The following is a 27959-nucleotide window of genomic DNA, read 5'->3' on the forward strand; positions in this document are numbered from 1 at the left end:
TATTGCCATCGGGACGTCAAATCACTACATATGTCCCTATCATCGCACTCTTCTATTCAGCTGCTCTCCCGCCCTCACTCTCATTTGACGTCCTCCTGTCGTTTCGGTGTCTTCTTGTGCGCAGTCCGTTGGCGTTGTTAATCGTTTTTTTTATCTGTGCTTCGCCGCTATTGCGCGTTGGGAATCAACATAACTTTCTCTAGCTGTATTGTGAAGGTCACAAACCGAGGTAACTCATACGCAGGGATAAAACGATCTCGTTGGCAGGAAATAGGTGTTCGTGATGCTCGCCAAGCTGGAGGCTCGCTTGTCCCGCGTGAAGGCGGTTGCGCTGCACAGCAGCGCCACGTGGGTTCTGTGCGGGTTGCACAATGGTACCGTGCAAATTTGGGACTACCGCATGGGCACTTGTGTGGACACCTACACCGAGCATGTCGGTGCAGTCCGCGGGGCCGACTTTCACGCGAATCAGCCGCTCTTCGTCACAGGGGGTGATGACTACACAGTAAAGGTCTGGAACTACAAACTGCGGCGTTGTCTCTTCACGATGACAGGGCACATGGACTATGTTCGCACCACTTTCTTCCACCACGAGCAGCCATGGATTCTCTCGTGCGCCGACGACTTCACTATCCGCCTCTGGAATTGGCAAAGCCGCAAGAGCATCGCGTGCCTTCCAGGTCACAATCATTACGTCATGTGCGCACAGTTTCACCCCTTCAGTGATCTCATTGTGTCGGGCAGCCTGGACAAGACCATCCGCGTGTGGGACATCTCTGCGCTCCGGCACCGAAAGGAGGAGGTGGGCATCACGCAAGACCTCCTGGGTACGCCAGATGTGGTGGTTCGCTACGATCTGGAGGGGCACGAGAAGGGCATCAATTGGGTCGCCTTTCATCCCTGTGGCGATCTAATCCTCTCAGCCGCCGATGACCGCACAGTGCGCCTGTGGACGATGTCGGGGACGTCGTGTTACATCTCTCGCACGTTCACCGGACACACCAGCAATGTTTGCTGTGCAATCTTCTACAGGAACGACTACGTTGTGTCCTGCGGAGAGGACCGCTCGATTCGCGTGGTTCATATGTCTTCCGGGGCAACGGTGCAGACGTTTCGCCGTGAGGTCGAGCGCTACTGGATTATGGCAAGTGACTCGGTGCGTAACCTGATTGCAACTGGACACGACGCTGGCCTGCAGGTTTTCAAATTGACGCGGGAGCGACCGGCCTTTGCTGTTCACAATGGAACGCAGCTCTACTACACATGCCAGAACAAACTCAACATGTACAACTTTGCGTCAGATGAGGTGACTTCCTGTACGCTCACTTACCAGTTTTACCCACCAACGTCGCTATCGTGCTGTCCCACGACCGGAGGGGTGTTACTCTCTTACTCGAACGGCGGACCGCAAGTGGAGTGGATTCCGAAGCCACTAGCGACGAGGACCTGTAACGTGGAGGGTACTCTGAAGGGCACTGACGGCGTGTTCTTTGGGGGGCAGAAGGCCGCTTACGTGGATGCGAACGGCAAGATGTGCATCCACAACGTGAACAAGGTTGGTGGGAAGCCACAACAGACCGATGTGTCGTGCAGCCGCATATTCCCCGGTCCCGTTGGCTGCGTGCTTTACCAGTGCGATGAAAAGATTTATCTTTACCATCTGGCGCAGCATGGCACCGTCGCGGAGGCGACGGTGCCAGGGGTGCGGTATGTAGTCTGGGACAAGGACTTCTCCAAGGTGGCGCTCATCGCCAAGAGCACCGTGACCATTATGACAAAACGCCTTAAGCTCGTCACGTCGGTCTCCGAGTCCTCAGCCCGAATCAAATCTGCCGCCTTCGATGAGACGCGCGACGTCATGTACTTCACCACATCAAATCACCTGAAATACTGCTACCTACGCAACGGCGAGACGAGCACTATCAGTACGCTAAAGAACGTCGTCTACCTCGTGAGGGCTGTTGGCGACACCATCTACGTGGTAACGCGCGACGGTCGTGTACTGCGCAAGGAGCTAGATAACGTCGAGCTCAACTTTAAGCTGAAGCTAGTGCAGCAATCTTATCGCGATCTTATCCGCATCATCCAACAAGGCAGGCTCAAAGGCCAGGCCATGGTTGGCTACCTGCACAAACACGGACACTCCGAAATCGCTTTACACTTCGTCAGCGATCCGCTCACGCGCTTCAACCTCGCCATTGAATGCGGTGCCATCGACATTGCAAAAATGACGGCAGTCGAGCTCAACCAGCCAGACATATGGCGACGCCTCGCCGACACTGCCACGCGCTTTGGTGATATCCAGCTGGCCCAGTTCGCGAGTGCCAAGTCCGGCAACTATCCGGCATCTGGCTTGCTTGCCCTTCTCACAGGTAACACCGCAGCGATTGCCAATCTCGTCGACGCCACACAGGATGACGGCTTCAAGCTGCATTATAGCATGTACTTGACCGACGCGAGGCGGCGCGTGGAAATCCTCTGCCGGGCAAACCAACTTCCTCTGGCGTATGTCACAGCGAAATCACATGGGCTGGAGGAGATGGCGAGTATGTTGCTCGAACGAATGGAGCCAAGCGTAGCCGAGCGCGTGCAGGCACAACCGTTTTCCCCTGCCCCGGAGCGACCAGTAGTTGAACCGGTCATGGAGAACTGGCCAATGCTGCAGGTAGAGGAGTCAGTATTTGCGCGACTCTTGAAGGAACCCGGGGAGCTCGATCCAATCGCCCAACCGGACCTTGACGAGGGCGGCGCCGTCGGCGCGGGGTGGGACGACGACGACGACGACGGGGTCTTGAATGGTGCAACTGCCGGTGCCCGCGATTCGGAAGCGCTTGCCGAGGACAATGAAGAAGGTGGTGGCTGGGATGACGATCTTGATATTGATGTGTCTACTGCACTCCCAGCTGTCGCAGGCGGTGCTGCTGCCAACAGGGGCTACGTCGTGCCGCGCGAGCACCCACCGATGACGCAATCGTGGGCGGACGCTTACACACTTCCCGCTTTTCATATCGCCGCGGGGTCCTTTGCAAGCGCACTGCACCTGCTTCAGCGCCAAATCGGGTTGGCAGATCCAACGCCGCTGAGACCGTATTTCATGCAGCTGTGGGCAGGGGTGAACGGATGCAGGCCTGTACCGAACGGCCCGTCTGCTATCTTCGTGATGTCCACGCAGTCGCCGGACATCGATACGGATGCGCACAACGCGCCAGCGCTCCCAGACTTCATGCCTGTCCTCGCGGAGAAGCTGCGCCTTGGTTACCAACTGTTTGTGGAGGGAAAGTTCTCGGAAGCACTAGATGTCTTCCGCAGCATTCTGCACCTGTCCGTCATGACAGTTGTCAAAGACGACCAGCAAAAAGCAACGCTTCGCGAAATCATGGTGATTGCACCGGAGTACACACGCGCCCTCGCGCTACAACTGCATTTGCGCACCCTCAACGCCTCTTCGGTTGAATCGCTGATGCTGGCGTTGTACTTCACCCATTTCCGCCTGCACCGCGCGCATCTCACCTTGGCCCTCGCGCAGGCGATGAGTAAGGCGTATAAGCAGAAGAACATCAAGACAGCCGCAGAGGTTGCGCGTCGACTCCTGGAGCAGGACCCACCAACCAACAAAGCACAGCAGGCCGCTGCCATTATTGCTGAAGCAGACCGCAACCCGACCAACGCCATCCAAATCGACTACGACGAGCGAAACCCCTTTATCATGTGTTCAGTCAGCCACAAGCCATTGTACAAGGGTGTCGTGAACCCGCTGCGGTGCAGTTACTGTCTGTCACCAGCCGACCCATCCTATAAAGAAACTCTCTGTCCCGTGTGCAAGGTGGCCAAGATCGGCGTAGACTGCGCCGGCCTAGTCAACCGCATTTGATGCCTCAGACCGATAGGAGAGCCTTTTTTTTAGACGCACGACCCCTGTGGCGCGCGACGATTTTTTTTTCTCTTCCCTTTCATCTCTTATTTCCATGGGCTGTGTGATCTCTCTCGACATGCGAAGTAGTTGGGGCACATTGGAGCACGATGAATGGTTCCCTGCAACTGTTTTGGGGCTCTTATTTCCCTCCTTTTTTTTTGTATCGTTCGCGATACCCTTCGAGCCGGACCCCACGTTTTGTCTCTCTCTTTTCTTTTTGACTTGTTCCAGTTTTTGTTTTTTTTGTTGTTGAATTGTTGGTGTTATCGGCTGTTGCAGTACTCTCGCATCCCCTCTCATCCTTCGGATACCATACCACTTATCCGCCTGAGGGAGGGTTGCTGGAGGTGGGGTGGGGTGTCTCCAGACATCATTGTGATGTCTCTCGTCCTGTTTCGTAACCGGTTGTAGCTCTGGACGTGGGCGAATTACCGTGGCGGCACTTTCAGCGTAGTAATGCCTAGGAAAATGTAGTGTGTCTGGGGAGAGGAGGGGAGGGGGGGGGGGCGGGAGGGGTGTGTGCCGTGTCGTGAAGTTGTCTCTCCCCCCCCCCTGTTTTGCAGCCGTTTCTCTTTGGTGTGTGACAATCGTACAAAGTCGGTTCACAAGTTGTTATCGGTGCTAATTTCTGTGGTTGGTAGTGGTGGAATGTTAACATTGCCACCTCTTCCTCGTATCGCCTTTCCTCTCGCCTTCGAACTGTGTGTGCCTTTTTTTGAGGGGGGGGGGGGGGGAGGGGAGGGGCTCAAGGGAGAGGACAACACCCAGTGGAGGATGCGTAGTGCAACTTTCTCTTCTCCTCTTCGTTCGCGCGAGGGTCTCGATTCGTGCAAACCCAAGCTACCCCTTTTTCTTTTTCCCTGACGACATGCAGCAGGTGCTCGTGGTCTTTGATATCGATCGAGAACGGTGAAGCGTAGGCGGGCAATATTACTGTCACTGTAACGCCTGCGTTACTCACAAAATCGACGGCCACCTTCCACTTTTCGTTGCGCTGCTCCATCTCCTCCTCCTCCTCTATCCACCAATCCGTCTGGATCACGACACCTTGCAGACACTGAGCGATATCATTGCGCTTGGGTAGAAAATATTTCCCTAGGGGGGGGATAAAAGGGAAAAACTCAGGGTTTTTTCATTAGTGGATTGTAGCAAAAGCGCATCGGTCACATTGATGCCAAAGAATCGTAGCATAGCAACGCATCTTTCTTTTCCAAGAGTGTGTGTATATTATTGTAGTCACAATGACAAGCTGGAATCAGAGGATGGCCAAGATGGCCTTCCGGCGGTCCAAATTTCGCCGCTTAGCGTGGGGTGATGGTGACCCGTACCCGTACACCCCACGCGCCACCTTCCGCTACCAGTGGGACGATTGGCCGATGTGGGAAAAGGTGTGGCACCTTGCTGTCGGTGTGCTGGGCATCGAGTTTGCCGTCTGGGCGTACTACTCAAAACTGAACAGTCGTATGGACTGGGCACGCGAAGAAGCGCTGCGTCGCATGCGTCTGCGTCGTGACGCACAAGAACTGATGATCCTCGAAGGCGAGACCTTCTCTACCGACATCCAGCCAGAGCGCCACTGAGGCTGCTCATTGCCTGTGCTACTCGTGGCTTGCTGTGCCCTTCTTTTTTCCTCTCCCACTCTTGCGTTGTCGGGCTCCGGTGTGCGCTCTTGTTTTTTGAGACTCGGCAGAAGGTGGCCAGCATCTCTTCATTCCCTGTAGACATTCTAGTGATGTTGACGGCGCTACGAAAATGGATTGCCATTTTTCTCGGTTATATCGTGTTGTTTCGCACATTAGTCGAATCTCCAGAGCGGCAGCGACCTGTACCAGGCCTCCTTCGCCGAGAATCGGGCACTCGTTCTCGTAGTATGTTCACGAGATCCACGTAGATGGCTTTATGTCTCCGTTTAGTGAGCGTTTTTCTCGGTGAACTCCTATCTCCATTTCCCACTGGCTATGAAACTGTTGTCTTTCCCCTCCCCTCACTCCTTCGACTCGTTTGGTGAAACTCTGAACATCAACAACAACCAAAACATGCTTTCTCAAAGTGAAGCTACTGACAGCTTACAGGTGCGCTGGAAGACTCCTCTCGCCTCTGGTTAGTCATATTCGCGCTCTTTTTTGACGTTGGGCCTGTTCAAAGCTACAACTAAGCTGGCTGCCATTACCGTCATGAAAAACGTACTCCTCATTGGTGCTCGCGGCGGCCTTGGTCGTGTCGTGGCAAATGCTTTCTCCAACGGTGGATGGTCAGTCATCGGTGTGGATCAAGCAAGTGCTATCGGGCAAGGCAATGACTGCCTTGTGGTGAACTCTGTTTCATCTCTTGAAAACCTGCAACAGGCTTACCTGGACGCGGTTGCCGGACTGAAGGTGAATGCAGTGATTAATGTTGCCGGTGGTTGGGCGGGAGGTTCTGTGGCAGACACTAGCACCGCTGCGGCCACGGAGTTGATGCTAAGGCAGTCTGTTTTCTCTTCCATAGCAGCAGCACATGTGTTCAGTTCACAGGGTGAGGTAGGTGGGCTCCTTCTTCTGACCGGTGCAGCAGCAGCGCTCAGGCCTACACCGGACATGATAGGATATGGTGTAGCCAAGTCTGCTGTGCACTTTCTCTGTGAATCCGTTGCGGCTAATCCCTCTGTATTGCCGAGAAACGCAAGTGTTCTGGCAATACTCCCCACCATTCTTGACACCCCAGGAAACAGGAGCGCAATGCCTGATGCTGATCGCTCCACATGGACACCCCTCGAAGATGTTGCTAAGCAGATCGTGGTGTGGAGCAATGGATACAATCGTCCTTCTAGTGGATCTCTTGTCAAGATAGTTACAGAAAAGGCAAGGACTCGCTTCGTTGTGTAGAACACGGCTTTGACGGTCAGAAACAAAGGAATCGCACATCTATCTGTATCGCACCGGCGAACACAGTGCCCCACTCACTTTCGACACACACACACACACACACACACAAAACAGTACGAGTTTGGAGCTAAGAGCAGTATTGGATATCGATGCGAGAAAACGCTTGTATAGCATTTTGTGAGAGGTTGATCTCGGCTAGTGATTATCTGGCACGCTGTACTCTACTGACTACTCTTTTTTTTTTCCTATCGCCTCGTGATACGTGCGGTGCGAAACTGCCCATCGACGTGAACCTTCTGGGCGTTTGACTTCGACAACAAACGTCACCAGTACTGAGAGTTCACCGATCATCGTTGGACACACTGTCCTCGTCTCGACATCTGGTGCGCCACGTCCCCTTTTTTCTTCGTAGTTCCGCTTCCCTAATTGTGTTCCATCCAATCCTGTTTCTTGTTTCCTTCCACCAAGGAGGGATAACACAATACGGTACCGCTTTAGTTGCTGCCCCCTCTCCCCCCCCTTCTCTCTCTCTTTCTCTCGGTTCTCCGCATTACACAACCGAACACATACAAACGCGTAGTCCACCTATCCCCCCCCCCCTCCTCTCCTCCTCTCTCCTCTCCTCTTCTCTCCTCTTCTTCCCGTTCCGACAGTGAAAATGGCGTCTGGCGGATCGGTCATCGCAATCAAGTACAATGGCGGCGTGCTGATGGCCGCCGACACGCTGCTGTCCTACGGGTCCCTCGCAAAGTGGCCGAACATACCGCGCATTAAGCTGCTCGGAGACCACTCTGCTGTGTGTGCCACAGGAGACTACGCTGACTTTCAGATGATGACAAAGCAGGTGCAGGACAACATCGAGCGGCGGAGGATGTACCACAGTGTAGATGACCTGGACCCAAGTGAGGTTTTCAGCTACTTGCACCGTCATATCTATCAGAAGCGCTGTGACTTCGAGCCGTGCATGTGCCAGATGGTCTTCGTTGGCGTCCGCCATGGCAAGACGTTCCTAGCGGCTGTGGACGACATTGGCACGCGTTGGGAGGACGACTGCGTCGCGACAGGGTACGGTAGCCATATCGCGTTGCCCTTGCTCCGACAGGCGGTGGAGCAGAACCCGGGCGGCTTGTCGCGAGCAGAGGCGTCACGCATCCTCACCGACTGCCTGCGTGTGCTGTTTTACCGTGAGTGCCGTGCCATCAACAAGTTCCAGATGGCTGATGCAGCGGAGGACGGAGTTCGCATCAGTGAGCCCTTCGAGGTGGAGACAAACTGGGACTACGAGGGCTACCGATTCGAGAAGACAGCCATCATTCGCTGACGGCGTAGAGCTTCTGGGGCCAATGCGCCACCTTTCCCCCCACCCCGTACAAATCGCGCGTCTGGCTTCCGTTTCTATTTTGTGCATCTGTCTGTGTTTCGTGGTCCTGCCGAGTGTGTTCTCTTCCGTGCACCTTGTTCATCCTCGGAAGGGTATTGCAGCGTTTTTTTTTTTCTATACGTAACGCGACAGCGGTGCTGTAGTGAGCGTTGACATGTATCTTTGGATTGAAGTGGAAAGAAGAGAAGTGTAAGGAGTATTGGTGGTATACGTATACCCCTATTTTCCCATCTTTGTTGTGTCCAATACACTCGACACCGAACGTTTGTGTGTCTCCGTGTGGACGTTGATGAGTGCGCGTTGTCAGCGCGCTCTCTTAAAGAAATCGTTGACGGCACTCCAAGGGTGGATCACAAACAAGCCTTCGGAAATGTTTCACGGCATCCACGCGAGTCTCTCCGCCGTACCCCCCATGACTGGGACAAAATAATGCAGCCGTCGCCACTTCACTATACCTTTTCTTCTCCCTTGCCGGTGGCCCCCACACAACCTCGTCGCTTCTGACACTCACACAACTTTGTAATGCAGTAGTGTACAGTCATCGTTTACCGTTGTTGCTGAGGGGTGTCAAGGTCGGTTCAAGTAGTTGACTGGTGTACACATGTGTTTCTCTGTACACATCATTAGGGAACTTGCGCTTCACACTCTACCCTTCAGGTTCCCATCTCTCACTGTTTCTGTGGCCCCCCGTTTCGTTTTTTTTTTTTTGGAGAGGGGGGGCGGAAGCGGGGCCAGGAGTTGGCGAGTTGCACTGCCATTGGTGGGATTTGCGTGGTATCGCCTGTTTTTCGCCATCATCAGCCCGCTCTAGGGGAGAGGAGGGGGAGGGGAGGGGGTATCAATCCACGATAGCGTATACCATTGCGCGTCTTGCTATCCCTGCATCTCTTCACTGCGCATACGTTCCAGCAATAACGAAAGACGAAAGCGTCTCTCGCTCTCATTGTGTCCTTGAGGGCATTTTATTGGCTTTGTGGAAAACAGCGTGCTGGTCTCTGTCGGCAACCCCCTTTTGTCTCTTCTCGAACGCGCTCCTCATTGTACTACGGAAAGACACTGTTCAGCGCGCGGTTGCAGCAAAAAAGGCCGGGTCCCCCTTAGAGTCTAGCTTGTTCTCCTTCCCCCCCCCCCTCCACATAGAGGCACCACTGCACGCTCGTATTCGTTTTGCTGTTCTGGGTTTATTGTAGGCGACGAAATCGCCGAGGAGAGCAGGTGAGAAAGGCTGCGCGCGCCAGTAGTGGAGCGCGTGCCTGTCTATAGGACAGTCTTCTGTAGTTGTTGAAGAGATTTTGCACCGACATCGTCTCGTTCTTTTCCTCTTTTTTTTTTTACTTTTCAGCGACGAGCATACAGTCAGGTGGTTACATTAGCGGCTGCCGATATTGCAGTCATGGCGACAGTGGACTCGGAAAGACTCGCAGCTTCCATTCGTGCACTTGCCAGCAATGGAGACGAGCGCATCGCCTTTGTGACGGAGGGAGTAAAGGAGGCAAAGGATTTGCAGGGAAAGAGTGTGCAAGAGTATGAAATGGTGGTCTCCTCGCTGCTTATGTGCCTCGAGAACTTCGATGTGGTACATGGCACATCGCTTGATGTACTCTGCGAACTCACTGTCCTTGACATTCTCCTGAGCCTTGACCTCTCTGTCATTCAGCTTTCCCAGTGCAATAGCTACTTGCGGCTTTGCCTCATGGCGGTGAACGAGATTCCTGTTGCTGTGGCAGCGGCGAAGACGTTCGCGGAGACGCTTAGGTACAGCATGACAACGGATTTTGTGCGCATTCAAATAGGAGAGACACTTCACTGGATTGCGCTATCCGACGCCAAGTCACAACCCCGTCGTATTTGTGGAATCTTAGTCCTCACAGAGGTTGCACTTCGAATTCCAATGGTGATTTTGCCTCGGCTCTTTGAAGTGTTCGACGGTGTTTGGGAATGCCTGACTGTGCATGACGAAGAGGTTCGCTCGCGTGCTTTGTGTCTCTTCACGCTGTGCGCAAAGCTCCTTGTCAACCGCCCCGCCGCCATCCGCGCTGAAACCTGGGACTCATTGATGTCACACTTGAAAGACAACCTCGCCTCCAATTCAAAGGAGAGGCGCATTGCCGGGCTTCTTGCGTTCGAGCCCATCGCGATTAATTCCATCGGCACGAGCAACGTTCGCTACGAAGATCTCTCTATCCTGCTAAGCCCGTACATTATGAAAGGCGGGATGAACGTAAGCGCCGACACTCGCGAACTCCTTTTTCGCTGCCTTGTTGTCCTCTGCCGCTCCAGCGCATCGCTATTTGTCGAAAATCAGCTCGAAGATACTGTGAGCTTTGCGCTGGGCTCCATCAACCACGACCTTCAGCGGAACAATGCCTTCGAGATGCTATCTGAGATAATCCCGATTGTAGGCAAGGCAGATTTTTCACCTTATGTCGGGGACACCTGGAACGCTATCAAGGGCATTTTCGAGCACTCCCCTTCCCCGTGTTGGAAGGCGCTACAATGTTTTTCTGTCATATGCAAAGTGTGCCGCCCGTCCAAGATGGAAACGTATGTGGACTCTTGTATTGAGAATGTGTTTGTGTGGGGAATTTCTGCAGAGCTTATTGAATGCATGCGCGCTATCATCGAGTCCTCGACCGCGCAGTACAGATCAAAATTGGAGGAGTCGTTACTTGACATGATCTCCGTCACACTCTGTGGTCTTCCCTTCCGGCAACAGGTCGATGCACCGCGCATCAGTGAAAAATCCTCGGATGTGGCTGCCTCCGAGAATCAGATCTCCGTCGCCCTCAACGCCCTTCAGCAGTTCGGCTTCTCTAACTCGGAGCTCATGGGCGACTTTTTGCGCGTATCGGTTCTTCCGTTCATTGACAATGGCAGCATCGCTGTGCGCAACGCCGCCATCTATACGATTGTGAAGCTTCTCATTCCACCAGGCGAAAAGGGCGACCTCAGCATTGCGCGGCGCATGTGTGTCAACACCGTCATCACGCGCATGCTGGTAGTGGGGTTGTCGGACCCCAATCCTGTCGTCCGTCAAACCATTTTGAGCGCCTTCACAGAGGACTTCTACCCGTACCTTAGCGAGCAGCAGTATCTATTTCGCTTCTACTCCGCCCTGGGCGACGAGTCGGTCAACTGTCGGGTGGCGGCGACGAAGCAGTTCTGCCAAATGATCCGATACGACCCCTCTCACATTCTGCCCGCGCTGCGGGAGGAAATGGTGGCTACCTTACACTTCATTGCATCGACTTTCAACATGGAGACGGTTCAAAACGGGTTCTGCTTCCTCGCTGCACTCGCAACGGGTGCCCCGCAACTCGTGGTGAACTTCACGGACGCCATCTGCGAGGCGCTCCTTCCGTACTTTGCCACTATCTCCGCCAGGTCCAGCATTTTACTACCTTTTCTGCACTGCTGTACAGCGGTCGCGGCGGCGTTCCGGAAGTTTGGAAGCGCCCCCTTCTCCTCACGACGCGAAATTGCCGTTGTGTGCGACCTTCTCGAAAGCTTGCCGGCTGATCGGTCTTACTACGCCGCCCGGCTTTCCTGTTTACGCTTCCTCTCAGCAACCTTGGCTCCACTCTTGGAAGGCGCCTCGCCATATGTGCTGAACCCACGGCTTTTCCAACAACTCTGCACTCTGCTGAGCAAGTCGGAAGAGAGCATCGATATCCGCCTGGAGGCATTGCGGTGTATTGGCGTCATTGGTGCACTAGACTCGCACGTATTCCAGTCTTTAAACGTCAAGGAGAAGGAGAAGGCCAGTGGGGTGAGTGCGGCGGTAGACTGTGTGACACACGCAAACTGTTGCCGTATCGTGCTCCGCGCCATGTCAGCCCTTCTCGATCCCGACAGCAAGCGTTCTGCTGGGGCACGCGAAGGACTGCTTCGCACGTGTGTGCAGACGATGCTTAACATTTTCGAGCTTGTGCCATGCTCCAAGAACGAGATCGGTCTGGTGATCGGGCCTCTGGCCCGGGTGATCCGTCAGCTGCCTAGCGGACATCTTTTTGCGACGGTGCTCTTCGAGTTTTGCAATATCATTCGCCACGGTGGGGCGGTAGTTCTCAGCAGCGTAAATGAGATTTACCGCGTCTTCGATAGTACATGGGAGTTCCAGGTTAGCTACCGTTTCTTGGCTGTGCGCATGCTCTCCTTTGTCGCCAGTATCGATACCTCCGGCCATCTCGACTACGGCCAGCACCATTCCCGGATCCTTCCGCAGCTCTTCGACACGCTGAACCGTGCTGACATGCGCGCTGACCTCAAATATGCGGTGCTCGAATACATTGTGCGCCATGTCAGCTTATTGCAGCCGTGTTCGGAGGCAGCGGTGGATAATCTTCTTCGTGTTATTCAGAACCCGGCAAATCCGCTGGAGTTCGTGAACCACTGTGTCGTCGCGCTTAAGGAGATCTGCCTCAAACTGTACGTGGACGAGCTCGTTGGCGCCATTGTGCGCTGTTTGTTAGCATGCCTCTCTGCCGATCTTGCGCGCAAGACGCGCGGCCGGGATAGCATTGCACTTTGCAACAATATCATGGCTGTTTTCTGCGTCCTCATCGAGGAGCTGCAGGGTGATTTCCTGAAACACTCCACCTACATTATTCAAGCCCTGAAGAACTACCGCATCACAAACACGGAGTTTGGGGTAATGAACAACCATGTCGCCACCGGTCTCCGTTGTGCACGTAGTGCAAGCTCCATCCAACAACACAACGCGGAGGTGGCTGCGCTGCTGAAGACGTGCGAGTCCGTTGTCATGAAGAGCATGTCCCGCATGGGTGAGGTCTGGAGCTGCACCACCCTCAACGACGAGAACGCCAACGCAGAGGCCCCGGAGGAGCGCACCCTGGCGATCAACGAGCAGCGTCTCATCAATCCCATGAAAGTCGTCCCCTTGACCAAGGAGGAATGGGTCAAGTGGTCGGATCAGTTTGCTATCACGCTCCTGCAAGAGTCACCATTTCAGGTATTCCGCTGCACGGCGGTGCCCATGAGCATCAATGCAGCCCCACTGGTGGAAAAATCGACTCAGTTCGTGCAAGACACACTGCAGATTGCCTTCCGCTCCATGTGGAATTACGCAAGCTCGGCGCTGCAGTCTGCTATCACCGACTTTTTCCGGCAGTCGTTTCGGCAGGCCATGATGTCCACCACTGTCCCAGCAGAGGTCGTGACAACCTTACTTGGCATTGTGGAGTACATGGACCATGTTGGCAAGGCCTTGTTCATATCCTATAATGACCTATCCGAATGTGCATGGAACCGCGGAATGCTAGCCAAAGCGCTATTCTGGCGCGAGGCCGCTTACCGAGAGGACCCAGTCACCACTGTAGAGTCGCTCATCTCTCTCTACAGCGAGTTGCACATGGTGGACTCCTCAGTTGGTATCTTGAACATGGCAAGCGAGGAGCAGCGGCGCAGCCTCCTGCAGACGAGTTTAGTTAAGCTTGCGCGCTACACTGAAGCGCTTGAGCTGACGCAGCAAGAAATGCAGCTGGATGATATCCCGTCAGAGGGGAGCAGTTCAGATAACTTGTCCAAGAGCTACGGGTACAAAAATGGCAGCCGCACCTGGCCGCGCATGTTCCACTACAAGACCAACAGTGAACTTACAACGTCCTTCTCGAAAGCGGAGGAGAGCGGTCTCGACCGCCGTGCGGAGGTGAACGCGCGGCTGATGTTGTGCTTGAGCGAGCTTGGTGAGTACGACAAGGTGCTAAAGCAATGGGACACCATGCTTCACAGCTACAAAAAACGCGCGGCAGAGTCAGAAGAGCTGCACGTGCTTTCCATTGTTTCACAGTACGCCGCGGACGCGTCGATCCGGTTGCAATCGTGGGATACGCTCGAGAACGTCCTCGATTGGTTGCCTCATGACATGGTTCTCTACCATGTGTCGAGGGCGGCATTGGATGTTATTCACGGAAACTATGATGCCGCACTTCTCTCTGTCACTAACGGACGAAAAATCCTTCTGGAGGATTTGACGAGTTTACTGCACGAGTCTTACGCCCGCGCTTACGAAGGGCTGGTGGTGGCTCAACAGCTGACGGAAGTGGAGGAGGTCATCATTGCGAAGCAAACGCAAAAGGCCCTCAGCTCCTCTGCGCACATACCTCATCTTCGTCACCTCTGGGAGCAGCGAATTCGGATGATGAAAGCAACAGTGCCGACGTGGAAGCAAGTATTGGGAGTCCGCTGCCTTCTCATCTCGCCTCATGAGGATGTGAAGGTGCGCATTCAGTTCACGAAGCTTTGCCGGCGGGAGAAGGCGCGACAGATGGAAAAGTTTACCCTTGACGAGCTCCTCGGGTTCACCAACCCAACTGTGGGGCAGCTAACAAGTCACAATGTGAACCCGCGCGTGGTAATGCAGTACATCTCGTACCTCTCTGACACCAACGCACTGGGCACTGACAGCGCTTTTGGCACCGAGAGTGACCTGATTAAAAAGATGATCGACGTGCACACCAAGGCAGAGAACTCGACTGTCCTCGCCAGAGCCTACACGCGCCTCGGCAGCAAGGTCAATCTCTTGGAATCTGTCCAATGCTTCAAGACCGCCACACAGTACGACCCGCACTGGTTCCTAGCGTGGCGTAAATGGGCTGAAGCAAATGCGCAGCTGCTCCAAATGCACGCGGGCGAGGAAACCTGCCGCAATGCCATTGAGGGCTTTATCCGCAGCATTCAGCTCGGGTCCTCCGACTCGACGCTCATCCAAGACGTCCTGAAGTTGCTGACGCTTTGGTCCAATCATTGCGATAGCGACGACAACTTGAAGGAGCTGCGGGAGCGGGTGTTTGACGTGCCTTCACGCGTCTGGCACCTTGTTGTGCCGCAGCTGGTCGCTCGACTGGACACAGGCTCGGATGATAGCTGCCGTCTTGTCGCGGATGTGCTGACGAATGTGGGCTACGATTACCCCCACACCTTGGTGTACCCGCTGAATCTATGTACAATGTCGGACTCAGAGCGGCGTAAGAGATACTCGAATGAGATCCTGAGCAAGCTGCGGGAGCGATATCCTATTATCGTTCTGCAGGGCCGTCTCATGATCGACGAACTCATTCGCGTCTCATCCCTCATCTACGAACAATGGTATGACAAGCTCGAGGCGGCGGCGACAGCCTTCTTCGGCCGACGCAGCAGAGATGAAATGGTGCGTACCCTCCTACCGATTCACGATACGTTGACACGAGTCCCGGAAACAATCGTGGAGTCTGAGTTTTTATCCAAGTACAGTAGGCGCCTCGCCGAGGCCCGAGACTGGATGCGGTCGTACTCGTCAACGCGCAACATGGGCGATATTCAATCGGCATGGAAGCTGTACCACAGTGTTTACTGCGACATTGACAATCAGATCAAGTCGAGCAACACGCTGCAGCTCCAGTTCTGCAGCCCGAAACTGTTTGAGGCGCGAAATCTTTCTATCGGGATACCAGACGCACGACTAGTTCGGGAAGAGTCAGTAGCGAAGGTGAACCGCTTCGAAAAGGATCTCATTGTTATCGCAAGTAAGCAGCGCCCGAAACGGATCGCCATCAGGACGACCGAGGGAAAGTCGCAAAAGTTCCTGCTCAAGGGACGGGAGGATCTGCGCCTCGACGAGCGCGTGATGCAGCTCTTCTCGCTGGTCAACATCCTCATGCAATCGGACTCAAGGACGAGCAAAAACTTCGGCTTCCAGATTCAGCTTTACTCGGTCACGCCTTTGAAAGACAACGTGGGCATAATTGGCTGGGTCGACGGCTGTGACACACTGCACGAGGTCGTCAAGCATTTCCGTGAGCCTAAGTTGATTCCAGTGGAACTGGAGATGCGCATGCTGGATCAGATCATCACCTTCGACAACAGCAAGGCGTATGACTATCTGACGATCATGTCGAAGGTGGAGGTCATGGAATTTCTCTCTGATCACACCTCCGGGCAGGACATTCGCAAAGTGATGTGGAGCACATCTCCGAATTGCGAGATTTGGTACGATCGCCGCCGCATGTACACAACGTCTTTGGCGAACATGAGCATCGTAGGCTACATCCTCGGCCTCGGTGACCGCCACCCGAACAACATAATGCTGCAACGCGCATCGGGGCTAGTGGTGCACATCGATTTTGGCGACTGCTTCGAGGTGGCCATGACACGCGATAAGTTTCCCGAAAAAGTGCCGTTCCGGTTGACGCGCATGTTGCGCAGCGCGCTCGATGTGTCTGGCGTGGACGGGGCGTTCCGGGCCTGCTCGGAGACTGCAATGTGCGTGCTGCGCGAGGGCAGCCACAGTGTGCTGGCTCTTCTGGAAGCCTTCATTCAAGACCCGCTCATCTCGTGGCGCCTCATCAACCGACCAGGACAGGAGCCTGAATCAACAACCGATCACAAGACCATCGAAGAGCAGGTGAATATTGCCAATTTGCGCAGCGCGACGTCAAAGGCGCAGGCGGAATCTATGAGCGCCTCCATCGGGCACCGCAACACCGGCTCCTTCAGTGTCACGAAACACCTGTTCGGAGAGGAAGTCGATGTGGTGCATCAAGGCGTTTTTCTCTTTAATCGCCTCAGTTCCAAGCTCAAAGGAAAGGACTTCATCTCGGCTGACACAGAACCTCTCGACCCGCGGACGCAGGTACAGCAGCTTATTATAGAAGCCACGGACATCACCAACGTGGCGCAATCGTGGTCGGGGTGGTACCCGTTCTGGTAGAGAGGGGCACCGTCCGTAATTGTTTACTACCACCGCTAGCTCCCATTAGTGTTGGGAAGCGCACAAGTCTTTTTTTACCTTTCTCGATGGTGTTTGTCGAAGTCTCTATTGGTTTCTCAGTCACTCGGCGGTCCCCCCTTTTCTCCCTCCCCCCCCCCCCCCATCCCCCAGCGCGTCGGCGTGTACCCCTCGTTAAGCACCCCCTTTTGCGTCCCCAATCGTTGTGACCATCCCTCCACGCTTTTTGCTGCCCTCGCTACGAGGGATTGGTCTACTTCACCAATCCCCCTTTTACCCCCTTTTTGCTCTTACATGCGTGCAGCATAGAAATCGATCGGGTTTTTCTCAGAGGGACACCCCCAAGGCATTTTGCCAGGGACTCGCGGAGGCAAGCGCAGACGGCACCGCCCAAATGAGTGGGCAGGTAGTGGTGAACTTATTGCTGAGGCGCACTGTTGGTCAACTCTCCTGACATGCAGTTCAGGGGAAGCTATGCCTTTTTCCCTTTGTAAAATTAGTTGTACCCACTTCCCAGGGAGCGAACACACCCCGACGAGGGAAAACAGCGACTGCGAAGAGGTAGACTTCATCCGTGTGGGTTGCACGGGGCCACTTTCGTTTGTTATGTCAATATTCCCACCCATGGGGCTGTTTTTGTGCACCTCAATCTCCCCATCTACTAACCGCCCGTTTCTCTTTAAACCAAACGTCATCTTCCTCTACCGTGCAAACTGTCTACTACACCAAACCCCACTCGCCAACGGAGTATTCCATACCGATCCCCCCCCCCCCCCCGCCCAATTAGTATTCCGTGCCACACACCTCCTGGGCCCTTCGTGGCATGGATGCATCTAGCTTGAGGTGCCACTGATGCTATTCAGGTAGATTTTTTTATCAGGCTCTTTTTTTTTTCTGAGTCCTCCCTTCCGTGATAAGAGCTTTTCACAAGCTTAGTAGTCCACGATGGCGGCTCTCGGGTCCGATGTACAGGCCACGAGCGTTGAGTTGGTGTCTGTCATTGAGAGAATGAAGGAACAAAAGACGTGGATTGAAGAGCAAATATCTGCGGAGGAGGCGGAGTATGAGAGTGTTCTTGCCAAAGCGCGCATTATGCAGGAGCGACTCACCGCCCTGAAGGATAGTCTTGCGAAGAAGCAAGCGGTACGAGCAGACTTGGAGCGGACCATATCAGAGACGTACTCGGCTTTCAAGAGCATCCTAGACGCTTCAAAGAAGTTGCTTTCCACCGCCAAAGAAGAGTCGTCGGTGCTAAAATCGCAGATAGAATGATACCCGATACCGTAAAGACTCATGAGCGGTGAGTTTGAAAAGTGCCACCACCACCACCACCACCACGCACACGCACACAGAAAAAAAAACGTCGATTTACGAATGGGGAGGACAGCCAGCAAGCTGAGCACGCCTGAGTCGTTTAAATACCGACATGAGCATGAGCGATTAAGCCGCGCTGGCACTGTCCATGTGAATCGGCTTTGTGCTGCTGTGCGGAAGGTAAGCAGCTGGCTCCCTCCTTATGTGAGGATGGGTTTCCTTTGAGAGACTTGGTGCTTTGTCACCTCTGACATCCACGGAGATTCTCTGCGTCGGTACTCCTCCGAGTACATTGAGGCGTTCTCTTCTTCTAACTCTCCTCCCTCTGTTGTTTTCCCCTCTACATTTGGCAACACCCTTGGGCTCGTGTTCCGCTCCTTTCTTGTTTTCTCCAGATGCATCTCTGAAGAGGAGATCAACGTGTGTTCTGACATTTTGAAGAGAAAACCGAGGAGAAAAGTTTTCACTGCGCTGCGCTCTCCCTCCCCCTCCCCTCCCCCACACACACACGCACAAATATATACATATATATTAGTACACCTGCACAGAAAAAAAAAGCGCAAATCGTTCTGTACTGTGATTCCTCACGCGACACACAACAAAGTGACAACCTGAAACACATCCCACTGAGACAGGATGGACACCCCCGCTGCGTACGGTACATGGGAGGAACAGGGCGACGACGCTGCGAAGTTTGGATTTCGACAGCAGCGGTTTCCGCAGTCGGGGCATAGTCGTGTTCCTGTGGCTCAAGCTCAGCAGCGCCCTTCTCAGCCACCATTGCCGCCGCCGCAACAGCAACCACAGCAGGCGTCACTGCCGCAGCAAGTTGCACGTCTGGAGCCCACTCAATACCCCGAGGCTGTACGCGAGATGCTGATGCACATTCAAAGCCTCTATCACCAAGACACTCGTGAGCGAGCCATTTTAACTTTGTCCAAGAAGCGTGACAAGTTCACTTTACTGGGTCCCACTTTGTGGTACAGCGTAGGCGTCATGGCAATCTTTCTGCAAGAGATCGTGTCTATGTATCCGCTGCTCAGCACCCCCTCGTCGGCACCCGTGAAACCAATCATCAACCGTGTGAGCAGCGTTCTTACACTGCTGCAGGTCATTGCCCAGCATGATGCATCACGGACACCCTTCATGGAGTCTAACATTTGCCTTTTCCTGTACCCATTTCTGCGCGCCACCCCAGCGGAGCGGTCAGAAGTCCTGCGGCTCACCTCACTGGGCGTCATTGGTGCGCTAGTCAAGGCAGACGACCCAGCGATTATATCTTACCTTCTGAACACGGAGATCTTCCCCATTTGCCTGAAAATTATGGAACAGGCTGTCGAGATTTCAAAGATTATATCTACCTTTATCATCCAGAAGCTTCTCATGTCTGACCAAGGCCTGGGGTATGCCTGTCACAACCCCAGCCGTTTCACTGCTGTTGCTGACGTCCTGCATCGTATGGTAGCGGAGAAAGGAGCGCAGAATGAGCATGTCTGCGGGCCGCGACTGCTTAGGCACATCATCCGCTGCTATCTCCGCTTATCTGAAAACGAGCGTGCGCGTGAAGCCTTGCCTAAAATACTGCCAGAAGAGCTGCGCAATAACACTTTTCAGGACTACCTAGAGGGGGATGGCAACATGAGGAAGTGGCTTCTTCAACTACTCATGAACATCGGAGATGAAGGGGCACGCCGTATCAGCGAATCTGCAAAGCACCCACAGTAGCGTGTCTACGGGCACTTTCCGCGCCTGCCTCGTCGAATCGAGCGCTTCTGTTTTCTTGTCAGTCTTCCCGTTTTGTTCCCCCCCCCCCTTCGACTGGCCTTTTATCCCCGTTGTGCCCACATTTGCCGACCAACACTCGCGCTTTTTTGTCTTGTTTTCTTTTCACTGCGTGTGTGCGCGTCAGTTGCTTTGTGCTTTGAATTGGAAAATTTGGGCGAGCGTGAGTAGATCTGCACTCGCCCCGGTCTTCTACCTTTCGATGTTCCTTCTTCTTCCTCCGTCACAAACGTTGCCGTATGCGTGTGTGCGTGTGTGTGGAGGTGGTGGTGGTGGTGGTGGGGCGCTAAGACTGTTGCCGACGTCAATCAGGGATGTCCTTTCGCAGAGAATTTATCATCCTCGCCCCGGTGTTTCTGTTTTGAAACTCCTTCCTTCTCCACGGATGGCTGCATCTGGAAGCAATAGCACATGCAAGGGAGTTTGTATTTGTCTGGAGTACTTGGGTTAGTATGTGTTGTTATCTTTCCTAAGCAATGGATAGAAACATATGGCCTTTGTTTGAAAGGCTTTGGTAATCTTTCGCCCCCCCCTCCCTTTTTTATTTCCAAACAAGATAAGTAAATCCATCAAACAGTGTAGGAAGGGCCGACCGCGTTGTTCTGGGCGTCCACCGCTCACGGCCGTGATACGTGAGCCAGCTCGCCACCGCGTATCCCTCACTCTCCAGTGGTTACCTAACGATACCGCGGTATACGGAGTGAAGCAGCTGTACTGCGGCACGTAGTCAGTGAGACAATGGAGTTGGGCGTGTTGGCGTGAGTGCACCATGGGGGAACCTAGTGTTTGTGATGGGACAGGGCTGCATTTTGCTGCTCATTGCACCTGTCTGTTATGTGCGTGCTTTACTTCACCTAGCACCCCATTTTTTATTTGCCTGCATTATTCCTGTTCACATAATGGATGTGGTAATCCTGGCACACCGATCCATGGCGACACTAGCCTGATCATATTAGTGAACAAACTGGTTCACAGCGATTCCCGAGAAAGTTGGGCAGTTCCCCGAAATGGATGCAAAAGGCGTCGAGACGGGCGCCTACAAGCCCCTCTTACAAGTCGACATTGGCTCAGCCGATAATGCAAAAGAGGAGTCGGCCAACATTACGGGATGTAGTCCTCAGAAAGCTGTGACTCCGCATGTGTCCACCAACATATTCGTGGCTGGCATCCCAGCCACGTGGGACGAGGACGCTCTGCGGGAACGCTACAAGGATTTTGGTGAGATTGTATCGACAAAAGTAGTCCAGAACCGACATTTTGGCTTCGTAATGTTTCGAAAAGCGGACTCTGCGCATGCTGCCATCAACGCCACTCACTTGACACAGCCTACTCCGAACTCCGTGAATGTGCTGCACGTCTCCATCGCCATGCACGATGAGGGCTTGGATGACCAGCCAAACGACCGCCTGTTCATTCGCGGGCTGCCGCAGTGGACCACCAAGGAGCACCTTCGACAGATGTTCTCGCCGTATGGTGTCATCACGGAGTGCGCAGTGCTTATGAACCCTCTCGGCCAATGCAAAGGATCTGGCTTTGTGCAGTTCTCTTCCCAACAGGAAGCCTCTGCAGCCATCAAGGCACGGGACTCTATTAGCATGGACGATTGGCCGCATCAACTGGAGGTGAAGTACTCCGAGTCAGCAGAGGTGCGTCAAATGCGCCAGGAGCGCAACCGCAATCGCCAGCGGCACTGGCTTCCGTCGCCACCCTATCGCGCCGGTAATACATCTAGCTCCCTCCCATCGCCGTACCCAGGGTTTTCGCCACCCCTCTCTCTGATCCCGTCTCCGCAGGGTTACCCAGTGATGAACACGATGCCAGTTCCTATGGCGTATCCGCCTACACCACCCACCACGGGAGCCCCAACGCAGATCGTCTATCCACAGCCCATCTACCAACCTATTTCTCCTTTCTACTCCGCATCTGCACTGCCCATCCCAACACCGATTCCGCTTCCCCAAAAAGGTGATCTCCACTTTAGTGGGCCCCCATTGACAGAAGAGTTGCTGCGCCTCTTGCTGCATTCCTACGGCGAGGTGGAAGCAGTAAAAAAGCTAGACGACGACACCGGAGTAGCGGTACGCCTGCGAGACATTACAAAGCACCCGCTTGTAGTGCAGCACCTGAACGGATCCCTGTTTCCCACAGGGCAGTTGTTGGCGGTGGGGATTTACGCGTAGTGCGTGATGCTTTTCGTGTCGTTTGCTTCAGTCAACTCGAACGTATAAGCTATGAAACCAGCACAACTACGGCTACAAGTTGGAGAGACGCTTTTCTGACGATGGTCAGAACCATGGTCCTCTGGGGGGACATGGCAGAGGGGAGGCGGGGAGGGAGGGCTTACTGGCGAGGAAAAAAAAACACTAAGCACACAGATGTCCTTTTTCGAAGGAGCCAGTGAGCCAGAGGAGCAGAGAGGTGCTTTCGGAGAAGAAACCGACATTGTCATCGAAAGTTAATGAAGCCCGCGAATTTTCGTGTGCGTTCTCGTGTGGTGATGTCGGTTTGGGTTAACGGGTAAGTGAAGGATTGATCCTCTTTATGTATAAGCAATTGCGCCATGTCAACAATGGAGGAGATGGCGCGAGCGCGCCCGTGATACCACACGCCGTGTACGAGAAACGTTAATTTGACCGTTTCTGGCCGTGCACGACACGTTTTTATCCCCTCTTTTTTTGCGTTTGTGTTTTGTTTTGTTTTTCATCGCCGCGCATTCGTGTATTTGCGTGAGGTTGCTGGTGCGCTTCACCGAGCGGTTCTCAGAGCTTCGACGTGCCATGTTGTGGCAGTCAATTTTAGGACGGCGCTTTCACGAATACAGCCTCGTAGTCTTTAGGTCTGTGTAAGGGAGATGCAAGCACACGCGCTAGGGCTCCGTTGTTTCGATTCCCTTGCCCTGTTCAGTCCACACACCCTAGGCATGGTATGCATGACGCTCCTCTTACCTCCCACCCATACACACCGGCTGGCTTTTCGTCGTTGTGTTCGTGCGGCTCCCTTTAAACTCGCGAGCCTCGCCTGATTCATCTGGTTCTTCGTTTTCACTCCTCACTTTTTTGTTAAGTATTGTGTATATCTTTTTGCGTATGTGCTGCTGCGCCTGTGGATGTCTGAGAATCTGTGCGTATGTGACGCATTGTTGTAATCGAGAGAAATGTAGTTTAAGAGGAGATTGTTTGGTCTGTCTGATCCCTGCGTTGCTCTCCGGGTTGTTTTTTTTTGCTCAAACAAGCGCGCCAGGGAACACTTGGTGATGTGCGCCACCAACCAGATTTAAAGGAAAAATATCACGACTGTTTTTTTTTTATTGAAAAAGGCGACCAATCACTCCTTAAGATGATCGTGTTGTCCTATCACAAGGAAACCCGCCACACTGTTCACTAAGCAGGTGGAAAGGTACCTCACCACCTTTCTATGCGAACCCCACTGTCCCGCGTACTTGCCCCGCTTCCCCCCCTCCCTGAGGGAGGAGGAGGAGGTGGTGGCGAAAGAGCAATGAGTGATGCTCCGGTGCTAGGGAGAGCTGCACGTCTGGATAGCGCTTATCTCTGAAGCCAACCTTGCTTCATTTACAGCCGCGTTTGCCGGTTAGCTGACTTGGCTTGCCAACCACTTCCTCGGCTTCCTCCCTCTGTGTTTATCTCAGCTTTTTTTCTCGACTCGAGGTGTTATTCCTCCTAACAACGTCGGGGCAAGCATAGGCGACAGTTGTCTCTGTCCCCCTGCACAGAATAATGGGAGAAAGCTTTTTGGGGCACCCCACCGAGGCCCGATCGCTTGGGTCAATGTGGGGTCACCTCATGTTTTTCTCGTGCATGGCCACAGGTTTTTTCTACGTCTTCTTCGGTCTTTTTGCATGTCGTCGTCTCATATTGAGGGATATTCGGTGGCTCCTTATGGCAATCGTCTACTTTTCCATGGGAGTGTTTCACGCCTTCTTCACCCTGGCGCTCCTCTGCTTTGCCATTGCCTGCGTTCTCTATACCTTTGAAAAACCGTTGAAAAACATAGAGGCGGTTGTATACACCGGTGTCATGACAGTCATCACTATGTACTTTGCCTGCGGGCGCAAAACAATTCTCTACTCCCTTTGATGGTATACGTCCTCTGCCGTGCGCCTTTGCTTTGTAGTCGTCAAAGTGCAGGGCTGCAGTGGTGTTGTCGCACCTTTCTCATTGACAGAATATTATTGCTCTTGAGAGGTTACACAGAATCAAAAATGAGCTTACTGCATCCCAGGTGGATTCGTATATCTTAAAGCTATTCGTACCCCGCGAAGTATTATTCTTCGTTCTGAAACGCCGTAGTGGGGGGGGGGTCACCACTCGCACCATGTGAAGCGATCGAACCCCGCTCTGTCTGTGTAGTCTCAAGCAGGCCTTCATTCGTGAGAGTCTCTCTGTGATCACGTCATGCGAGCGCCGCGGCACAAAGGCAGTGCCTTCGCTCCCTGGCTCCTCTTCCAATCATCCCACTGTACTTTGATGCGTTTCTTCCTCTCTTCACCGACTCGTGGCGCTGCTGTTTTCCATGTCCTGTATTCTTTTTCGAGATGCGTGTGGAATTCCGCTTCTGTGCTTCTCTGAGATTCTGCGCACTCCTCTTTCGACGGGGGATCTACAGGGTTGCACAACAACGAATAATCATGCATTGGTGCGCTCACCGCTTATCCCTTCCTGTTTTATTTGCACAACGGTATTCAAATTGATTTCCACACTAGGGCGACCGTGTATATCTGTGCCTGATTTTTTTTTCTGTGTGTGTTGTGAGTCACTTTGTATCTCAGGCCCCTCATAGGCAAAACGCACGCCCCTCCCCTCCCCTCCCCTCCCCCCCCCCTCCTCAAGGTTGAACTTCTATCACATCTTTTTTTGTTGTTGCTCTTTCCGTTAGGCGTAAACAGCGGAGCCTTCCCAAACACTCGTCGCGAACGCCATCACTTGCAGCGGAACACATATTGTCCACCATTTTCCACCCCTTACTTTCTTCTTTCCTCCCCTGACTCTCTTTTTATTATAATTCTCCCATCGATTTCCAACGAGGCTTCAAACTCTGCGTGAAGCTGTCTCTCTTCCCCTCCCTCCCCCCTCCCCACTCTTTTGATTCTTACTTCACTTCTCCTCATTCCTTCCTTTCTGGCCTACTTGAGGCTGCTCCTTTACCTTGGCTGAGAAAGACTATGTCTCTTGTAATCACCCCTCACAGGCCACTGGAGGCCGATCCACATATATATTTCTGCTCGCTATCGACAGATGGAAAGTTCGTGGCGTGTGCCCTCGGAAACGGAAGTGTGTGTCTCCTCGACACAGTGAACTTCCATCTCCTTGCGCGCGGGGCCCCTGGAAAGGACTTCCTCGATGTCCCTGCTACATGTATTCAATGGATGCCTGTGCCGGGCGAAAAAGAATGGAAACTGGTGAGCAGCAGCAGTGCTGGTGGTGTCATGCTTTGGGACTGGGATGCTAGCGAACTGGCCCTGCGACGCGGAACAGCGGTGTGCGAACCTAAAAATGAGGTGATGACAGTGGATGTTTCCCCAAATGGGTTGCAGGTGTTGACGGCTGGCAGTGATCGAATTGTGCGCCTCTATGATGCAGAACTCAACCCGTTAGCGCAGCTGATAGAAGGGGTCAATGCTGATGGCACATTGCGTCCTACGCATGTAAGTCGAATTTTCTCTGTCCGCTTCGTTAGTGATGTCCTGGCTGTCAGTGCCGGCTGGGACAGCCCCATTCAGATGTGGGATCTGCGTGCGCGCCAGTCCAACAGACAGGTGGTTGGGCTTCTGGGTGTATCGGATTGCCTAGAGCCTGTTCCCAGCGCGCAGATTGTTCTGGTGGCATCCCCCAAGTCCCCCAATACACTGCAAATTTTTGAAAGCGTTACTGGGCGAGTGCTAGATGAGAACTCGAAGACGGTATGCTCGCAGCTGGACCCAAAAGATCGCGTGACGGTGTGCCGCTTTCACGCTGAAACAGGTCACGTCTGGTGTCTCACGAGCTCGCCGCCCTCCGTTGTTGTCCTCTCTTTATCTTCAGGGGTAATTGTGGCACGTGCGGCACTCACTCACTACCCCCTGAACACCGCCGTAAACGGGGATGGAGTAGTGATCGGGTGCAAAAATGGAGTTCTGCTGCAAGTATCCCTCACGATGTAAAAAGCTGCCATAAACGAATATAGTTATTGGCGCGCACACACACATATATATATATATGTAAAATATGCTTTGTGGTGTCTATGGAGGGCTGCCTTTATGATTATTGCCCTACTCTTTTCATCCTGTCGCTGATCCAAGACGCTCTTTTTTTTCCGCATATCTGGTGGCGTTCGCCACCAGTGCAATTCAGTGAGTGAGTGCGCATCGGAGAACATCGATGCACACACACACACACACGCAAAAAAAAAAGGGAAGTAACACCATTTAGTACCTGATTTGTTGTACTTTTTTTTTGCTTTTAGGACTTTTGGATCTTCCTGACCCCGTCGATAAAACAGTGCGGGCCTATGAAATAGTGTGAATCGAAGGTTAGCGGATGGAGGTGGGAGGTTCCCTGACGTGGTGGCACACAGCGCCATCCGCTTCTGCTTTTTCCCTGCAACAATCCGTAGTGGGCAAAGATGGTCACAAGTCAGCTAACCACGAAGTCGTGCTGAACTCCCATTTCCCGCCCTATTTACTCTATCTACCCGCCACGTTCTCCGCGCTCCATGTCTGTTCTGCATAATCGTCAACGCGCTCATCATCATCATCATCGCCACCGGGAAAGGAACACTTTGCATAGATGATCACGTGGAGAATGCAGCTCTTCTATTCACCATGTCTCTGAACAGAAATTCGTTGCTCTCAATGCGCGACTATAACGGTCTCCTCCAAGAGCGCATCCTTCATCGAACTCTCATGATCCAATATGAAATAGACTACCTTCTGTCCCTACGATACTCACTTCTCTCCATGAGAACTCCTACCCGCAAAAGAAAGTGGCAGGATGAGCCTGCCCCTGCACCGAGTGCCTTTTTGAGGGTGGATGCCCCGGCTACTCGCCATCGATGGAACGCGGATCTTATCAAAGTACTTGATGGTGAGGCAGCGAAGGCGGATTGTGGGGAATCCCTCGTTTCCTGGGAAAAGGAACGCTGGTCTCGAGTCGCAGAGGCCTTTCGAGGTGCCGGACACCCGCCCTTCACCTCATACGAGCTCTTCGCCAAGTACAGGGAGATGCACAGAGACCCAGTTCCATTGTCACTAAACGAGGCTCACTTTGTCTGTCGGTTTGTCCACGAGAATGGTCGTGACTGGAAGGAGCTGTGCCGGCGGCTTCGTCAGCGCTTTGGCCACACCCGCTCACCCTTTCAAGTAGCACAGCAATACCGCCAGAGTTTACGGCGAGCCTTTGTGGAGAATAGCCTCACCCCGTCGCAGCTCCTCACCCTTCTCACACACCTACCTGCCTCTCCGCACTCACGTGACTTCGCGGCGATTTCGATCGAAGCGCAGAGATTCACGCAGCACAAAACGCTCCAGGTAAGCCCCCTCTACCTGAAGCGGGAATTGGAATCACTGGACTTTGCCGCCCGGGTCCCGGCATGCCATCAACTGTACTGGAAATTGGTGAACCTTTTGTGCAACTTCACCTTCGCACATCTCAACCGACTCGATGCTTTCCAGCACAAGATGCCCTTCTGCTACCAGCAGCTCTCCCTCGACGACTTGTCGTGCTCCCTCCAGTGTGACGCTGTGGAGCTGCGAAAAAGAGTTGTCGAGACACTGCTTCGGTCGAGTCGTCCACCAGAAGCACTCAACTATGAGGAGTGCTCTAGGAAGCTGTTCGGCGCAGTGTACGGCGCCCGACTCATTTACCAAATCTCGGAGACATTGCACAGAAAAGAGAGCTGAGCTGCTCCCCGACAGCTATCCCCCAGCGATCCTCCGATATACCAGCCACCGGTCTTGTCGCAGGGTCTATTCCGCTGCGGCATAGT

The 27959-nt window shown here is 53.6% G+C and overlaps 11 protein-coding genes across 11 annotated transcripts; all 11 read left to right on the forward strand.

Moving 5' to 3' along the window:
• Positions 1 to 283: 283 nt before the first annotated feature.
• JKF63_02000 (uncharacterized protein) lies at positions 284 to 3871 on the forward strand (the record flags this gene model as incomplete). Its single annotated transcript, XM_067898043.1, has 1 exon — positions 284 to 3871. One exon carries the CDS (start codon positions 284 to 286, stop codon positions 3869 to 3871), a length of 3588 nt encoding a protein of 1195 aa, XP_067754200.1.
• Positions 3872 to 5154: 1283 nt separating this feature from the next.
• On the forward strand, positions 5155 to 5493 carry JKF63_02001 (uncharacterized protein; the record flags this gene model as incomplete). Its single annotated transcript, XM_067898044.1, has 1 exon — positions 5155 to 5493. One exon carries the CDS (start codon positions 5155 to 5157, stop codon positions 5491 to 5493), a length of 339 nt encoding a protein of 112 aa, XP_067754201.1.
• A 594-nt stretch (positions 5494 to 6087) lies between these two features.
• JKF63_02002 (uncharacterized protein) lies at positions 6088 to 6777 on the forward strand (the record flags this gene model as incomplete). The annotated part of the gene is made up of 1 exon (XM_067898045.1): positions 6088 to 6777. The coding sequence occupies one exon, from the start codon at positions 6088 to 6090 to the stop codon at positions 6775 to 6777; it is 690 nt and encodes a 229-aa protein (XP_067754202.1).
• A 658-nt stretch (positions 6778 to 7435) lies between these two features.
• JKF63_02003 (uncharacterized protein) lies at positions 7436 to 8098 on the forward strand (the record flags this gene model as incomplete). Its single annotated transcript, XM_067898046.1, has 1 exon — positions 7436 to 8098. One exon carries the CDS (start codon positions 7436 to 7438, stop codon positions 8096 to 8098), a length of 663 nt encoding a protein of 220 aa, XP_067754203.1.
• Positions 8099 to 9551: 1453 nt separating this feature from the next.
• JKF63_02004 (uncharacterized protein) lies at positions 9552 to 16865 on the forward strand (the record flags this gene model as incomplete). Its single annotated transcript, XM_067898047.1, has 1 exon — positions 9552 to 16865. The coding sequence occupies one exon, from the start codon at positions 9552 to 9554 to the stop codon at positions 16863 to 16865; it is 7314 nt and encodes a 2437-aa protein (XP_067754204.1).
• A 963-nt stretch (positions 16866 to 17828) lies between these two features.
• On the forward strand, positions 17829 to 18155 carry JKF63_02005 (uncharacterized protein; the record flags this gene model as incomplete). The annotated part of the gene is made up of 1 exon (XM_067898048.1): positions 17829 to 18155. One exon carries the CDS (start codon positions 17829 to 17831, stop codon positions 18153 to 18155), a length of 327 nt encoding a protein of 108 aa, XP_067754205.1.
• A 678-nt stretch (positions 18156 to 18833) lies between these two features.
• JKF63_02006 (uncharacterized protein) lies at positions 18834 to 19922 on the forward strand (the record flags this gene model as incomplete). The annotated part of the gene is made up of 1 exon (XM_067898049.1): positions 18834 to 19922. One exon carries the CDS (start codon positions 18834 to 18836, stop codon positions 19920 to 19922), a length of 1089 nt encoding a protein of 362 aa, XP_067754206.1.
• A 1064-nt stretch (positions 19923 to 20986) lies between these two features.
• On the forward strand, positions 20987 to 22159 carry JKF63_02007 (uncharacterized protein; the record flags this gene model as incomplete). The annotated part of the gene is made up of 1 exon (XM_067898050.1): positions 20987 to 22159. The coding sequence occupies one exon, from the start codon at positions 20987 to 20989 to the stop codon at positions 22157 to 22159; it is 1173 nt and encodes a 390-aa protein (XP_067754207.1).
• A 1554-nt stretch (positions 22160 to 23713) lies between these two features.
• Positions 23714 to 24073, forward strand: JKF63_02008 (uncharacterized protein; the record flags this gene model as incomplete). Its single annotated transcript, XM_067898051.1, has 1 exon — positions 23714 to 24073. The coding sequence occupies one exon, from the start codon at positions 23714 to 23716 to the stop codon at positions 24071 to 24073; it is 360 nt and encodes a 119-aa protein (XP_067754208.1).
• Positions 24074 to 25158: 1085 nt separating this feature from the next.
• Positions 25159 to 26136, forward strand: JKF63_02009 (uncharacterized protein; the record flags this gene model as incomplete). The annotated part of the gene is made up of 1 exon (XM_067898052.1): positions 25159 to 26136. The coding sequence occupies one exon, from the start codon at positions 25159 to 25161 to the stop codon at positions 26134 to 26136; it is 978 nt and encodes a 325-aa protein (XP_067754209.1).
• A 660-nt stretch (positions 26137 to 26796) lies between these two features.
• JKF63_02010 (uncharacterized protein) lies at positions 26797 to 27873 on the forward strand (the record flags this gene model as incomplete). Its single annotated transcript, XM_067898053.1, has 1 exon — positions 26797 to 27873. The coding sequence occupies one exon, from the start codon at positions 26797 to 26799 to the stop codon at positions 27871 to 27873; it is 1077 nt and encodes a 358-aa protein (XP_067754210.1).
• Between the last annotated feature and the right edge of the window lie 86 nt (positions 27874 to 27959).

Source organism: Porcisia hertigi, chromosome 34 (genome assembly GCF_017918235.1).
Source record: "Porcisia hertigi strain C119 chromosome 34, whole genome shotgun sequence".
NCBI classification, from domain to species: Eukaryota; Euglenozoa; class Kinetoplastea; order Trypanosomatida; family Trypanosomatidae; genus Porcisia; species Porcisia hertigi.